This window comes from Cervus elaphus, chromosome 20, assembly GCF_910594005.1.
Source record: "Cervus elaphus chromosome 20, mCerEla1.1, whole genome shotgun sequence".
In the NCBI taxonomy this organism is placed as follows: Eukaryota; Metazoa; Chordata; class Mammalia; order Artiodactyla; family Cervidae; genus Cervus; species Cervus elaphus.
Window position 1 is genome coordinate 54509231 of NC_057834.1, and position 15935 is coordinate 54525165.

General features: G+C 55.1%; 2 protein-coding genes across 5 annotated transcripts; both read left to right on the top strand.

Annotated features, from left to right (window-relative positions):
* The first annotated feature begins 851 nt into the window (after nt 1–851).
* PPM1J (protein phosphatase, Mg2+/Mn2+ dependent 1J) lies at nt 852–6574 on the top strand. Its single transcript, XM_043876011.1, has 10 exons — nt 852–1208; nt 2779–2893; nt 3356–3643; nt 3937–4049; nt 4325–4409; nt 5185–5303; nt 5514–5577; nt 5733–5840; nt 5958–6109; nt 6254–6574. Exons 1-10 carry the CDS (start codon nt 883–885, stop codon nt 6399–6401), a joined length of 1518 nt encoding a protein of 505 aa, XP_043731946.1. The 5' UTR covers nt 852–882; the 3' UTR covers nt 6402–6574.
* Nucleotides 6575–9568: 2994 nt separating this feature from the next.
* Nucleotides 9569–15851, top strand: RHOC (ras homolog family member C). 4 transcript variants are annotated; one of them, XM_043876012.1, is made up of 5 exons: nt 9569–9730; nt 13104–13267; nt 13812–13932; nt 14259–14389; nt 15222–15851. In XM_043876012.1, exons 2-5 carry the CDS (start codon nt 13112–13114, stop codon nt 15393–15395), a joined length of 582 nt encoding a protein of 193 aa, XP_043731947.1. In that variant the 5' UTR covers nt 9569–9730; nt 13104–13111; the 3' UTR covers nt 15396–15851. The 4 variants fall into 4 exon arrangements, with proteins under 4 accessions (XP_043731947.1, XP_043731949.1, XP_043731950.1 ...); XM_043876014.1 differs by having other exon boundaries at nt 9620–9730; nt 13025–13267; XM_043876015.1 differs by lacking the exon at nt 9569–9730 and adding an exon at nt 10001–10105.
* Nucleotides 15852–15935: the final 84 nt, after the last annotated feature.

Below are 15935 nucleotides of genomic sequence, written 5' to 3' on the forward strand. Positions count from 1 at the left end.
GAACAAGTCATGTAAAATAACAGGAGCGTCCAGACCTGCCTCATCCATAAAAAGAACATAACAAAAACCCACCTTGCAGGGTTAGTATGCAGTGTAAAGGGGCTGAAGTATAGAAAGCGTTTTGCAGAGGGACCATTATGTAGTTAGTCCTCAATAAATGGTAGTTATTGTTATCTTTACTATCTAATTCTTCTGTGGTCACGGGAGGTTTAAATATGGAAATATGGGAGGAAATTGGGTCCTGAAAAAAAAAAAAAAGTGGAGTGGCAACCGCTCTGTCGGATCTAGAGGTGGTCTTCACGGGGAAAAGTGCCTCTAGGAATCCAGGAACTTACCCAGCTCCCCAATTCAGGATGACTAGCTCCAGCCTGCCTTGTTACCACCTCCACAGCATCCCAGCAACAGTTCGCTCGCCCTCATTTTCACTCTGGCAGCCCCAGCCAGAGGTGTTATCACACCAGAGCTTCACACCCAGCGGTCGCTGATGGAAGTCATCAGCTCTATCACCCTCTGGGCAGGCTAGCCACAACGAATCGAGGTCGAGGAGACACCACCTTCCCGTCACAATGGGGAAGTTCTAGCTGATGTCTAATCTAGAGCAAGGCTGAAGTAAGATTTCCTTCTCTCTGTTCCCTCCCTACAACAGCAGACCCTTCTTCCCCTAAAAAACGGAGGCGGGAGAAGCCGGAACGAGGTGGGGTAGAGGCCACTAGCCCGCGGGGCCGGTCCGGGAGCCGGGAAGTTTTGCCGGGGACCTGCCTGGGGGCGGGGAGCCAATGGAGGGACCGAACCGACCGGAGCGAGCACCGCCCCTCGCGAGTCCTAGGGGGCGGGGCCTGCTCTGGGGCGGGGCCACGGCCGAGGGCGGGGCAGGGAGGCAGCATGCTAAACCGGGTGCGCTCGGCCGTGGCGCACCTGGTGAGCTCTGGGGGCGCCCCGCCTTCGCGCCCCAAGTCGCCAGACCTGCCCAACGCGACCTCGGCGCCACCCGCTGCCCCTCCGCAAGCTCCTAGGAGCCCTCCGGCCAGGGCTGGGAGCGGGGGTGCGACGCCAGCGAGGACAGTAGAGGCTCGAGCAAGCTTCTCCCGACCGACTTTTCTGCAGCTGAGCCCCGGGGGGCTGAGACGCGCCGACGACCACGCTGGCCGGGCTGTGCAAAGCCCTCCGGACACCGGCCGTCGCCTGCCTTGGAGCACGGGCTACGCCGAGTGAGCGCCCCCGGGGGCACCCTAACCAGAATGGGACTTCCCCTCCCAACCTCCTCCCCACCTCGGCATCCCGGGCCCTGGGATGCGTCCCCCTCGCCGCGCTCGGTGCCAGGGGGATCCCTTTCGCCAGGACCTTTGCTGTCCTCCGGGCTTCGGGCCGCACCAGCTCCCAGCCTTTTCTCAAGTCGGGTGCAGCTTTTTCTCAGGATCTTCTAGCTCGCTGACTGTCCTCACCCGCGCCGCTTCAGAACCTTGTTCTCTCCCTGAGCCGGGAGGGTGAAGGGCCCGTGAACGATGAGTTGGCCAGTTCTCAGTCGCGGCCCCGTAGTTTAGTGGCCAAGAGAGGGGAGGTGTCAAGGGCCGGGAGTCCCTTGTAACATAGGAGATAGCAGCTAGTAAAACTCCTTGGGCTTCCCGACCCCAGCGCCCCAGTTCCCTGTCCCTCTTACCGTTCCCCTCCCCCTCCACACCCAGAAATAGCCCGCGACACCAGGCTGCCGCCGGCTTTCCCAGGGGCGGGAGGTGGGGGGGCGCCCGGGGGAAGCGGGAGAGCCCCCTTGAACACCCTTTGATGGGTGGACTTGCCCTGGCCAGGCAAGGAAGTGGACCCTCGGGCCAGAGCGGTCGGAGTGGCGGGAGCAGCCGGCTTGCTCCAAGGCTGCCTGGATTTTGTTTGTCTCTCTGTATGCCATGAGGGATCTTAGTTCCCTGACCAGGGATCCGGACCGGCAGTGAAAGCACCTAACCACTGGACCGCCAGGGAATTCCCATTGGGCCCGTGGATTTTTAATGCATCTGCTGGGAAAGCAGAGCACTTAGGAAGCTGAAGGTGCCAAGGGGCGGAGGGTGGTGGCTGGTGGACCTGTGGCCCCACTATCAGCTCCTCTAACTTCCTATTTGGGAAGAGTTTGGGGTTGTGTGGCTTCAGCACAGTCCATGGGGTCTTCCACTCCTACCTTATTTCAATTCCTCTTTCCTGATATGGGCTGGAACACTTACTCATTGCCAAAGCAGCAGAAACTGGGACTTCCATGTTAAGACGCCAAGCTTCCAACACAGGGTACTCGGGTTCCATCCCTGGTTGGGGAACTAAGACCCCACAAGCGGTCAAAAAACAAAACCAAAAAAACAAAGCAGCAGGAACTTTCACTGGATGATTTTAGGATAAAGGTGGGTGTGCTCATGCGGGTAGGGTGGGGTCTTGTGGACACAGCACTAGAACAGTTTGGGGGGAGGCGCACCAGGGTGGATGTAGGATCTTGGCAAGCCAGGAATTAAAACCTCCTCCCCTTCATCCAGGCCCTCCCCCAGTGGCACCATCAGGATGTCCCCTTAGCCAGAGGTGGGAGAACTGAGGTGGGAAAGTGCTGCTGTGGAGCCCAACACCCAGACTGTACTCCTTGTGACTTGCCCTGCCTCCCTTCTCCTCCTCCCTCTGGCCTGGTTCCCAGGTGGCTGTGACCTTTCTCAGCTTGGCCAGCAGGCCAGAAAGGGTATGTGTGTCTAAGGTGGGAGTTATTCCAGGACCTGGTCTGGTATCCAACCTGATGTGGTCACTCTGGCCTGACAGGGTCATCAACGCTGGCAAGAGCCGGCACAATGAGGACCAGGCTTGCTGTGAAGTGCTGTATGTGGAAGGCCGGAGGAGTGTTTCAGGGGCACCTAGGGAGCCTAGCCGAGGCCAGGTAAGCCCCCCACCCCCTTTCCTAGCCTCCAGAGACACAGGAGACACCTCTCCCCAGGGATTCTAGGCATTTAGTTTTCATCTGAGCCACGCAATACCTCCTAAATCACTAGCTTTCTGCCTTATAGCACAGAACCTTTATCTGGCATTGCTCAGTTAGATTCTACCATGTCAGTATGAATATTTAGTTTTCCACTTAAAATGTAGATGCTCATGTATTTATTGGTGATTTAAGTAATTACCATTGCTTATGTTTGCATCTTTATCTTTTGAGTTTGACTCTTTTGCTACTTTGCTTTTAGACACATTGTAGGCCCTTGGTGAATGAATGAATAAATCTAATTTGCCTTTAATACCAAACTCAGACTTCCTCTCTGATGTTTATATGGATGCCCAGAGTCTTGCTTTTCTCCCAGCATAAAACACACACACACTCACTCACCTCCAACTTTTCCTTCCCCAGGGACTCTGCTTCTACTACTGGGGTCTGTTTGACGGGCATGCAGGGGGCGGGGCTGCTGAAATGGCCTCTAGGCTTCTGCATCGCCACATTCGGGAGCAGCTAAAAGACCTGGTAGAGATACTCCAGGACCCCTTACCGCCTCCCCTCTGCCTCCCGTCCACCCCGGGGGCTCCAGGTTCCTCTGATTCCTCTCAGTTGGTTGGTCCTCAGTCCTGCTGGTCTTCACAGAAGGAAGTGACTCACGAGAGCCTGGTAGTGGGTGCCATTGAGAATGCCTTCCAGCTCATGGTAAGTGGTTGGCCCAGGCCAACAGCCTGCCAGGCAGACACTCTGGCCAACTATGTATAGGAGTCAGGTGGCCTGAGGAGGTGACTCTGAGAACCCAAAACAGGTTCGAAAACCTGACCAGAACTTGGTTCAGAGGTGGGGAGGGAGGGTGTGTTATACAGATGTCTTCCCTACTCTCCACCAGTGTGGCTTGCCTGGGCCAGTTTATTTCTGCAGATGTGGGTGGGCTGGGTGGTTGTGTGTGTGGAGTCTCTTCCTCATCCACCCTCCTTTGACCCTTCGTCATATGGCAGGATGAGCAGATGGCCCGGGAGCGGCGTGGCCACCAAGTGGAGGGGGGCTGCTGTGCACTGGTTGTGGTCTACTTGCTAGGCAAGGTGTATGTGGCCAACGCAGGTGACAGCAGGTATGGGGTGGGAGCTTTAAAAAGGCTGTGGGGGGGGAAGGTCAACTTTCTGGGATGGAGGAATAGAAGAGAATGAAGTGGCGGGTGTTAAAAACCAAAGACTAGACGGGGTCAGGAGGGATCACAGACATAAGGAATGGCTTGAAATAACTATGAGGGGAAAAAAAAAACGAGGTCTGGGTGAGGGACTCTGAGGGCGGGCCTTGTCTTTTTGGAATTCTTCATGTGAGGGGGCTGAGAAGAGCCAAGTCCAAACCTTTTCTTTCTCTCGGCAGAGCCATCATTGTCCGGAATGGTGAAATCATTCCAATGTCCCGGGAGTTCACCCCGGAGACTGAGCGCCAGCGTCTTCAGCTGCTTGTAAGTAAGAACCAAACCCCCTGCTCCCATTCCTTGTGGAATCTTGTGCCTCTCTGTACCACCAGGTCCCAGGGACTCTCCCACCCTCACCACACAGACAGAAGGCTCCTTACTGGAGCTTACTGGGAAGGCCCCTTCACAGACTAAGGAGTGCAGGGCTGGGCTGGTGTGGAGGACACAAGAGGAAGGAACATGGGCTGCCCCAAGCTCCCACTGTGGCCCCCACTGAGGAAGGAAGTGCAGTCAGAGGTGGGGAAAGGAAACAGCAAAGGCCCCTAAGCAACAGGATGGCTTGGTGCTTTAAAGCAATGGCTTAGGAGCTGGGCTGCCAAGGATCAAATCCTGGTTCCAGTACTTTGCTAATTGTGTGATCTTCGACAACTCCCTTAGCTTCTCCATGCATCGGGAGCCTTAAAGGCTGTTATGAGGATTAAATGAGTTAATATATGTTAATGTGAAAACAGGGCATGTTACAGAGTAAACTCCAGTTAAAGTAAAAAGTGTTAGTCGTTCAGTCATGTCTGACTCTTTGGGACCCCATGGACTGTAGCCCACCAGGCTCCTTCATCCATGGCATTCTCCAGGCAAGAATAGTGGAGTGGGTTGCCATTTCCTTCTCCAGGGGATCTTCCCGACCCAGGGATTGAACCCAGGTCTCCCACCTGAACTCCACTTAAGGGTCTGCTATAATGAACATCATCTGTACACCAGGATGTGCTGTAAACCTAATAATGCCCCCTGGCCCTCTGCTCTCTCTGGTGACTCCCGACCCCAGGGCTTCCTGAAACCAGAGCTGCTGGGTGGTGAATTCACCCACCTCGAGTTCCCCCGCAGAGTTCAGCCTAAGGAGCTGGGGCAGAGGATGCTGTACCGGGACCAGAACATGACTGGCTGGTAACACTTCCCTCAGAGCTGGGGCCCGTTTCCATGGCAACACAACCAGTCCCTGGCCAGCAGCAAGGTGGAAGCTGGAGGCCGGACTAGGCTGGGAGTTGGGGGGGGTGGTGTGTGGCCCTTCTTAAGGGGTTTGTCTAAGGGGTGTGGCTCCTAGGGGAGAGGGGCTTTGATGCCTGGGTGATGCCTCCTCTACTCCCCCCTCCCCAGGGCCTACAAAAAGATCGAGCTGGAGGATCTCAGGTTTCCTCTGGTCTGTGGGGAGGGCAAAAAGGTAAACTCCATGGTAGAGGTGGGAGAGGGCAGGAGGACCCACCACAACTTGTCTAGGGAGGTGGAGGTTCTACCTGAGGGTAGGGGTGGAGAGGGTCCATGGTCCCAGAGACTCGGAAGAGGGCTAGAGCAGCACGCCCTCCTCATTTTCTTTAGGCTCGAGTGATGGCCACCATTGGGGTGACCCGGGGCTTGGGAGATCACAACCTCAGGGTCTGCAGTTCTACCCTGCCCATCAAACCCTTCCTCTCCTGTTTCCCTGAGGTGAGCTGCACGGGAGGCTCCTAGGCCATACCCTCCCTCCTCGGGGGGGTCTCAGGCTAGCTTTCTCCCGAGGTTGCTTTATCCCCAAGCTCCCTCTGCACCCTCTTTCCCCACCAGGTGCGAGTGTATGACCTGACGCAATATGAGCACTGCCCAGATGACGTGCTGGTCCTGGGAACAGATGGGCTGTGGGATGTCACCAGTGACTGCGAGGTAGCTGCCACTGTGGACAGGGTGCTGTCAGCCTATGAGCCCAATGACCCCAGCAGGTAGGGGCTGTATGGTGGCAAGGGGATGACGATGGGGAAGGCAGGGACAAAGGGGAGCGATGCTGGGGGACCCACATGAGGGCCTGTGCGCCCATCTTCCTGTAGACGTGTTGGTACATGAATGTGCACGTGTGCTTCTGGCAGGTACACCGCTCTGGCCCAAGCTCTGGTCCTGGGGGCCCGGGGCACACCCCGCGACCGTGGTTGGCGTCTCCCCAACAACAAGCTGGGTTCCGGGGATGACATCTCAGTCTTCGTCATCCCCCTGGGAGGGCCAGGCAGTTACTCCTGAGAGGCTCAAGCCCTGAACCTCCCACCACCATCCCAGCCTCTTCATACTTACGCCTCTCCCAACCCAAATTCCAAACTTGTTTCCCTGACCTTCTTTAGTGGCAACTTAACTGAAGAAGGGGTGCCAGTTAGATCTAAAGTTATAGCTCTTGGCAAATAAACCAGATGAATAAAGATGTGTGTCTTTATTTACTTTGACTTAAAACTGAAAGGTAAGGAAAATCTCCTTGGGGTGGTGGAAAGAACTCCAGAAGAGCCCTAAAAATGTAATGTTCCCAGGCTCTTTCCTCTGCTCTTCCCACTGCATACACTTGCATCCTGTTCTGTGGCTTCATCCTAGAGCTGGTGTCTTCCAAGGCACCATTTCCAGTCCAGACTTTTCCTGAGCCTTAGACCTATATATCCCAGTGGTCTTCCAAACAATCCCCTAGATATCCCACAAACACTTCAGTTCAACATTCCTCCAAATGAATCCATCATTTCTCCCACAAATACATTCTTCTCCTGGCTCTATCTCAGGGGGCATTAGCTCAGCTACTCAAATTAGAATTCTTGGAGCTGATCACCTTTGGCTTCTGTTTCTCCCTCATCAAGCTAATCAATCATAAATATTGATGATTAAATATTTTACCACATATTTCTATTAGATGGCCCAGTAGTAAAGAATCACCTGCCAATACAGGAGACACAAGAGACGTGGGTTCCATCCCTGGGTCCGATGCCTGGATCAAGAAGAGCCCCTGGAGAAGGAAGGAAATGGCAACCCACTCCAGTATTCTTGCCTAGGAAATCCCATGGACAGAGGAGCCTGATGGGCTATGCTCCCGGACATGACTGAACGACTGAGCACGCGCACACACACACACACACACACACACACACACACACACACACACACACACACACACACACACACACACACACACACACACACACACACACACACACACACACACACACACACACACACACACACAGAGTCACTACTGTAGTCCTTTAGTATATAAGCCTCCTAACTCATCTGCTGATTTTATTTCCAAGCCACTTCTCTGCTTCCCCAGTAAAGATTACACACAGCAGCCAGGGAGCCGTTTCCACCATGTGAATCTAAGTTGGTGATTCCTCTGAGAGACTACTTCAGTGGCTCCTTACTGCACCTAGACCAAACTCTTAAGTGTGGCATATAAGGACCTTCATGATCTGGCCACTGCTTCCTTCTCTAGCCCTGTCTTTCTCCACCACCACCCTCTTGGGATTTCCACAACTCTGTGGGTCTAGAGTAGCTCCAACATATTTAAAATCAATACATCACCCCAACTTGAACACTTCTGTTCTTCCACAGCCCATGCATGCCTGCACTATAGCACTCGCCTCTTGTACTGTAACTGTCTACATGAGGACTTGGTATAGAGTAGCAGTGAAGTTGCAGAAGGAACTGGCAACCCACTCCAGTGTTCTTGCCTGGAGAATCCCAGGGACGGGGGAGCCTGGTGGGCCGCCAGGAGTCAGACACGACTGAAGCGACTTAGCAGCAGCAGCAGCAGCAGTGAAGTAGCAGGGTGTTGAAAGTCCTGCTGTTTGGTTCCTGGTGCCAAATCCAACCAAGAAGAAGTCTGCAATCTCTCTGAGCCTCAACTTGCTTTTTGGAAAAATGGGCATTACAGTACTACCTCACGAGGTGGTTACAGGACTAAAGTAGTTCATGTATGCATAGCCCAGTCTATGTAATAAGGGTTCAATAACTATTACCTATCTTTAATTTGTCTGCATTCTGAATTTAGGTTGCAAATTCTTTGAAGATAGAAACTGATCTGAACTGAATACATAGCTAGGTCTATTGAGCCAGTTAAGAGGATTGGGACCAAACTGCTGTGGACCTCAATTTCCTCATTCAGCAGATGTGTGGGTTGCTTGTCAGATCTTTAAAGTCTGTATGACTTGTAACATTCATTCATTCAGCAAATATTTGTTGAAAACCTATTGTGTGCCATGCATTGTGCCAGAAAGTGCGAAGGGACAGACTGAAGGATCACAGTGGGCAGCAGGGAGAGAGACCAGCTTTGGAGCCAGACAGGCCTGACTCTGAGATTTTGCTCTGCCATGTACATATGGCAAAATTTGGACAAGTCACTGAACTTGCTGAGCCTCAGTTTCCTTACAGGTAAAAGGGGATGTGTATACTTAACCCAGAAATCTGCGATGACTATTAAAAGCTATGTAGTGTACCCTGCACAAACTAATAAAATGTAAGTAGACTTCCTCATCCTCCATTCACTTCCTCCTGTACCTTTCAGGGAAAAAAATACGTGTTGGTAAATACGCAACACACGTCAGACCAGGCTAGGTGTCTCTGTGCTATGGTTGAGCTGTGCTCTGTCCTGTCTGGCTCTTTGTGACCCCATGGACCGTAGCCCACCAGACTCCTCTGTCCATGGGATTTCCCCAGGCAAGAATACTACAGTGGGTTACCATTTCCTCCTTCAGGGGATCTTCCTGACCCAGGGATGGAACCCTCCTCTCCTGCCTGTGTCTCCCGCATTGACAGGCGAATTCTTTATCACTTGAGCCACCTGGGAGGGCCCTAGAGCACCTGGGAGGTGTCCCCAGAGGCACAGAAATAAGACAGTGAGGGTGCGAACTGAATTCTTAGCTGGGGAATCCAGAAAGATTTCCAAGAATGCCCTTTGAAGGATGGGTAGGAGTAGGAAATTCCGGGTAGGGGGACGGAAGGGAATTGCAAGGTGGAACCAAGTGCCCCTGAATCTCAAAGGTTCTGAAAGGTCTCCGAGGCTGGGGGATGATGGTGGGCTGTACTTACTGCGCAACGATTCTAAGTGGGTGGGGGTTTTCCGCAGCCCCTTCCTCCTGCGTCCCCGAAGCCGTCTTTCCCAGTCCCGCCTCCCACGGGACACCACCCAGGTGGTGTAGGCGCGGGTGGCCGCTCAGCCACGGGAGGGCAGCAGCGGCCCTTTCCTGACCCCACCCCGGGCGCCTCTGAACTTTCCCGACGCCGGTCCGCCCGTAAGAGCTGGATTGTGGCGCTGAGGCAGAGTCTTCCCGGGTCCAGATCGCCGCGCCTAGCCCCGCCGCGCGCTTCTCCGCAGTCCAGGCATTTCCCGGACCCTGAGGGCCAGCGCTGGGCTACCCGCTGGGGCCGTGGGCGGGGGCCGGGGGCGGGCGGAGCCAAGAGCCGCCCGGCCCGCCCCTCCCGGCCAGTCGCCCCTCCCAGCCGCGGCGCTGGAGGAGGGCGGGGCGGCGGGGCGGCGGGGCCCCGCGGGTCAGTCTCTGCCTCCCGCACCCGCAGCGCAGCTGGAAGCGGCGGAGCGGAAGGTACCCTGGGCTGGGGCTGTGGGCGGCGGGGTCCTGGGCATTGGTCCCCTGCAGAGCACTTTCCTTCTTCTCCGCTTGGCTGGAGCTCGGGGCGCCGGCTGGGGAGGGGCTTTGGCCCGAGCGCGGGCCCCTTCCCTCCCCTCGTACGGGGCGTCTGGGCGGCGCGGGGATCCGGACGGCTCGGCCCCTCCCTGCCTTCCTCGGCTACCGTGAGGGGCGCCAGGAATTGTCCCGCGGGGCCTCTCGCCTCTAGGTGTCCGAGTCGAAGTCCGTTCCCTTCTGCCGGCTTCCCAGAACCTGCTCGGCAGGGCGAGGAGGAGAGGGGGCAACTTGGGTCTCCGCGAGGGAGCTCCCGCGCAGATGCTTAGCTCTCAGGTCTGGCGGCCCGCGGTGGACCTTGGCTGGGGTGTGAGTTGGGGCCCGAGTCCGGCTTGAGGTGGGAATTCCCCCCCCGCCGGGCCTGTGAAGTGGCAGGAATAAGGGTGGGGTGTGACCGCGGGGGCTGCCACTGCTCCGGGGGTCTGGACCTCGCCCAGGATGGTTTCTGGAGCCGGCCTGGAGTGGAGGTACGGGAAATTGGGAAGGATCCAAGCCGTGTGTGTGTGTGTGTGTGTATCTATCTGTTGCTTCCTTCACACTCCCCAACCTGTCTAAAGAGTATCCTGGGAGTTTGGCCTGGGGGACCCAAGGCCAAGTCACTTCTGGGTTTCAAGTCGAGGAGGAGGTATCTGATTTCTTCCCTAGACATCAGGGGTGGTCATCAGGATACATCAGCCCCTGGTTCATCTGGAAAGCTTGAGAATGATTGAGGAACTGTTTTATCCCAGGGAAGGCCCCAAGAGTTCGACTCATACCAGGTCCTCTGGGGTTTGGTTGCCCCTCTTGGAGTCAGTGGGGCAGTTGCTCAGGGGTTGCCTCTCACAGGGAGCTGTTGTCGTTACTGTCTTGGCCTTGGGCCTGGCGGCCTGGCCTGGGTCTAGGACTCCTCTGAGCCTGAAGGGAAAGTCTTAATTGAGCTGGGGGAGGGTGTGCTCCAGATCATTCCAGCAGGCCCCTGCCCTGGAGTTCTGGCCTCTGACCCGCACGATCTGGTGCTACCTACACTGCCCTGCTGGGGTGGGAGAGCGTAGTGGCAAACTCAGAGCTAGGCAACTGGTATTCACCCTGGTGGTGGATGCCCTCCATCTGTCCATCAATGCTGCCTGTCCCAGATTGGGGCTACCGCAGCCTGTCTTCCCTCAGTTGGACCAATGGAACTTGTGGGAATATGAGAGGGAGTTGGTCACTTGGGTAGAATTTTCAGGAGACCTCCTTTTCTGAAGGATGGTTTTTCTTTGTGGAGGAAATCAGCTGGCAGGGTGAATGCCTTCTTGCTTGCCTTTTGGGGTATCAGAGGGTGTTAGAGAGTGGCCGTGTGCTCAACTCCTATAAATTCCGTCTGATTCACATCCGCTTCCCCTCATCCCAGTGTTGTGCATGTGTGTGTGGAGGAGAGGGAGGCCACCCGGGATCCCACTGTTGAAGAGAACTTGCCTTGGGCTGTAATATTCGCTTCCTAAAAGGCAGGGCTGGGCTGTGAGGTGGTGGTGGTGGTGTGTAGGGAGTGCGGGAGCTCAGCCTAGTTTGACAGGATGTGGGACTGAGAGAAAAAGCCAGGTTTGGGGCAGAGATCAGGTTACTGTCCCCTTCTTTCTTAACCACTCCCTGTGTGGCTGGCGCTGGAATTGGCCTTCATTGGTCTCCCTTTTGGAGTTCCTCCCAGCGCCGGCCCCGGCTCCCGCTCGCTCCTCCCCACAGCCTCGATTTCATCTCAGGCCCGAAGCCCGCCCTCTCTTCCCCCCAGACTGGGGGCCTGGGAACTCCAGCCGGCTGGAGGTCAGCTCCTCTCCCCAGGGAAGGAGGAAGTGAGGCTCAGCTTCTGGGGCAGAAAGAAGCTGGCAAGGTGTGGTGAACTGTGCAGCTGCCCTTCGGCGTGCGTTGGGGGCGGGGGACACATGGAAACCCCGGGAAGCTGACTCCTGGCCCTGAGTCACAGGGAGGGGTGGGCAGGGCCTCAGGGTGAGCTGGACAGAGGGGAGGAAGGGGCCGTCCCAGGGAGTGGGTGGAGGTGATTCCCTAGTGGATTATTCTCAGTCGCTCTGCTGTGGTAGATGTGTGGCTCCCTACAGTGTGGTCATTGTCCCCTGCCTGGGGCTGAGTGACCCAGTGTTGCTGCCAGGCCCAGGAGGAAGGGGGGAGGCAGGCAGCCTGCCCAAATGTGGGCTGTGGGCACTGCCTGGACTGAGGCTCCTTTGTGTGACGCGGGGCCCTGGGGACTGGGATGGGGTGGGCCAGGGAGGCTGGCTGGCTGCTGCCGCTGCCCTCCGTCTGGGTTCCCCCTGCTCTGCGCTCCTTCCCACTTCTGGGGTGGTAACGTAGAAAAGCAAGACTAGTCACACAGCCCTACTCTGAGTGCCTTCCCTGCGATGACTCCGAATTCCTCTTAGCCTCCATGAATCTCACTTTCCTAATTTGTCAAAATGGGAAGCTCACTACCTTTCAGGCTTCTGGGGACAGAGGTGATTTTTGTCAAAATGTCCACCATAGAACCTGGCACCTGTTGTTTGGTCGCTAAGGTGTATTTGACTATTTTGCGACCCCATGGACTATAGCCTGCCAGGCTCCTCTGTCTACTCCTACCTCTGGAGTAGGTAGCCACTTCCTTCTCCAGAGGATCTTCCTGACCCAGGGATTGAACCTGAGTCTCCTGCATTGCAGGCAGATTCTTTACCACTGAACCACCTGGGAAGCCCTTTACCACTGAACCACCTGGCATCTAGGGTATGATAAACAGTCTTTCCTTACCCACCCGTATCAGTCAGACTCTTTCAGTGGACAGGCATGATTTGTGTTGAGTGAGGGACAATGTGTTCAGTGTGTTCCAGATTGGACCTTTGTAATTATTAATCTTTTGAAAGTATTGAAATCCTGGTAACATTTAAGTCTGACTTGAAACTCTGATATGTAGAATAGATAAAAACTGGCTTTTCTGGAGACACCCCTGGTCCCTGAGCACCCTTCAAGGTGTCCAGGGGCCCACAGTTGGTGAGTGGATTAGATTAGAACTCATGCTTTCTTGGCTCCCAAGTGGGTGGTTCTTCTTGTGTATTCCAACCCATGGGGGAGACCTGTCCCTGACCTTGAGATTAGGAATTTCAAGCTCAGTTGCCTGAACAATTGGTTCTTGGCAAGAACATGCCTGAGCAAGCTCTTTTCCCTCCGTCCCCTCCTTTTGTTGGATACCTCGGTTTCCAGGGAGGTCTTGGGGGCCTCAGAGAAGTGTTTTTAGATTCGCTGGCTTTTCCCAACATCCCTGCTGCCTCTTCCCTGCCAGCCCTGGCAATGGCTGCCATCCGAAAGAAGCTGGTGATTGTGGGGGATGGGGCCTGTGGGAAGACCTGCCTCCTCATCGTCTTCAGCAAGGATCAGTTCCCAGAGGTCTACGTCCCTACTGTCTTTGAGAACTACATCGCAGACATAGAGGTGGATGGCAAGCAGGTAAAGGCAAACAGCCCCCTTCCCCTCTCACCTTGGAACCCCACCCGCCGCCATCACTTAGGGACCTAGAATGTCCGTCCTTACCACCTACCCATGTCCTGGTTTTACTCTCCGTGCTGGAACCAGTGAAAGTTAGGAAGTGAAGTTGCAGTCTTAGAAAATCCGGATAACCTGTTTTTTTTTTTTTTTTTAACACTGGCTCTATAATTGGTCCAGTTCCTTTGCCTCTGGTCTTAAGTTCCCCCAAATGTAAAATGGGGAAATGGTAAGGTCCCCTTCGAAGGGTTTTTATGAAGATTAAAATTGTGGTGCTCACAATGGCAACTCAAACTGCACAAAGATCAGTTTGTCTCAGGATTTAAAAGACTCACCTTATTTGTGGTGTGTGACAAGGATGAGCACTGTCCCTGGCACACAGTAGGTGCGCAATAGGTAGATGCTCAGTGAACCTAGGGACGGTGATTTCAGAGAGGACCTCTGGGTGGCGAGGCTGTGTGTGTAACTGGGGCCCTCAGGCTAGCTAAGCACTGGCCCTGTGTGTCAGGTGGAGCTGGCTCTGTGGGACACAGCAGGGCAGGAAGACTACGACCGCCTGCGGCCTCTCTCCTACCCGGACACTGACGTCATTCTCATGTGCTTCTCCATCGACAGCCCCGACAGTCTGGGTGAGGGTGTTGGAAGGAGGGGACTGAGAACCTCTTGGAAACAACCAGAGGGAGCTCTTGCCTGGGCTCCTCAATCATCTTCAGAGGCTGTGGGGGTGGGTACTGGGGAGCCCCTTTAGCCTCTGTGGTGACTCCGGCCCTCGGAGGACTTGGGAACATGTGTACCGTGATGGGGAGGGGTTTTGAGCTGTGAAAGGTACTCTCACACTGAAGAGCCTCTAAGACTTGGCCGTGGGGAAGACAGGACTCAGGGAGAGCCTTCTAGCCTAAGTGGAGGCACAAACTCAGGTTTGTCTATCGTCCACTGTTGGGACATGTCTGTGCAGAAAACATTCCTGAGAAGTGGACCCCGGAAGTGAAGCACTTCTGCCCCAATGTGCCCATCATCCTGGTGGGCAATAAGAAGGACCTGAGGCAAGATGAGCATACCCGGAGAGAGCTGGCAAAGATGAAGCAGGTGGGTGCCACTGCCAGGCTGGGAGCCCTTGGGGAGGAAGGCACCCTCTGAGGGCGTGCAGGCTGGTAAAGGAGCCTCCCTCCTACTGACTCCATGTTAGAGGTGATGGTGGGGTCCACCTCTTAACCCCTTGCATCTGCACCTTGATGAGAGAGAACCAGTGATATTTGATGAAAGTGACGTGGACAAAGTGACTTGTCTAAGGTCACTTGGCATTTTGTCTGTTGTCCACTGTTTGGCATTGGGGCTATTAAGATGAGTAAGAAAACCGCCGCCCTCAGGGAACTGGGTTCCTACAATAGATGTTTTGCTTGGGGTCTCCTGGGTTCACACTAGGAGGTGTGAACTGACGTGGACATGGGATGGGGAGGGTATTGGAAGCAGCTGGGGAAAAGGCCCAGGCCCAGACTGAGGGAGCTGGCCAATCTGTGTACCTAGAAGTGGCTTTCCAGCCATAGGATGAGTTAATTAGGGAGAGCTGCCAGGATAGGAATGTGGACAATAGAATGAAAAGAATACTTTGAGGATAATTATGGCAAGATTTTAAACTGGGGACAGATACGGTCAGGGCAGCATGTGAGAAAAATTATTCTGGTAGCCGTAGAGGATGATGGGAAGAAGGTGAGAATGGAGTACCGTGGGATATAGGGCTGGCTGATAGAATTTTGAAGGTAAACATGAGTCTTGGGTCTCTTGCTTAGAAGCTGCCCATGGTGGCTGGGGCTTGGGTGCTTTGAGGGAAGGGGGCTGGAGTAATTATTTGTGCTAGTTATACAGATGAGGTGCACCTAACCAGCAGCTTCCTCTGACCGCTGTCTGTCTACCTTCCCAGGAACCTGTTCGATCTGAGGAAGGCCGGGACATGGCGAACCGGATCAGTGCCTTTGGCTACCTTGAGTGCTCAGCCAAGACCAAGGAGGGGGTGCGGGAGGTATTTGAGATGGCCACTAGGGCCGGCCTCCAGGTCCGCAAGAATAAGCGCCGGAGGGGCTGCCCCATTCTCTGAGATCCCCAAGACCTCCCCTCCTTCCTTCAGGGGGTTGCAGAAAGTCCCTCTGCCCTCTGTGACCCCACCCTATCAGGGATCCTTGCTGAAGGCTCCCTTTCCCAATTCCCCCCTGCCCAGGACTGCATTGAGTTTCCCCAGCCCTGACACTGGTGGCTGTAGGCACGCCCCCTCCCACCAGCACCCTGGGAATAGAGGGGTGCATCCTGCCTCTCAGAGCACAGCCCCTCCTCCTGTTGCCTTGGTCCTCGGGTGGGGCCCTTGATCCCTTTGGCCTTCCCCAGAGGATCATCACACCAGCACTTTATACACTTCCTGCTCACAACAGATCCGGGGTAGGGGACTTGGCGGTTGTAACCGAACGAATCCCAGGCCCCTGGTGTTTCTGCTTTGGGCAGGAGCCTTGTCTCTGGCTATTCTTGGTGTGGGACATGAATAAAGGTCACAGGCTCCAAAGTGTGTGTGTGTGGCTTCCTGACTTTCTCTTCAGGTCCCTGTCTTAGCTGTGAGCCTGGAGTCCCATCTCTCTGAGATGCTCAC

Excerpts from the sequence above, each read along its gene's own strand:
- RHOC (XM_043876012.1), top strand. The coding sequence starts at position 13,112 with ATGGCTGCCATCCGAAAGAAGCTGGTGATTGTGGGGGATGGGGCCTGT. Across the intron at positions 13,268-13,811 it reads TAGAGGTGGATGGCAAGCAG|GTGGAGCTGGCTCTGTGGGA; the intron begins GTAAAGGCAAAC and ends CCTGTGTGTCAG. Across the intron at positions 13,933-14,258 it reads CGACAGCCCCGACAGTCTGG|AAAACATTCCTGAGAAGTGG; the intron begins GTGAGGGTGTTG and ends ATGTCTGTGCAG.
- PPM1J (XM_043876011.1), top strand. The coding sequence starts at position 883 with ATGCTAAACCGGGTGCGCTCGGCCGTGGCGCACCTGGTGAGCTCTGGG. Across the intron at positions 3,644-3,936 it reads AGAATGCCTTCCAGCTCATG|GATGAGCAGATGGCCCGGGA; the intron begins GTAAGTGGTTGG and ends GTCATATGGCAG. Across the intron at positions 5,841-5,957 it reads TCCTCTCCTGTTTCCCTGAG|GTGCGAGTGTATGACCTGAC; the intron begins GTGAGCTGCACG and ends TTTCCCCACCAG.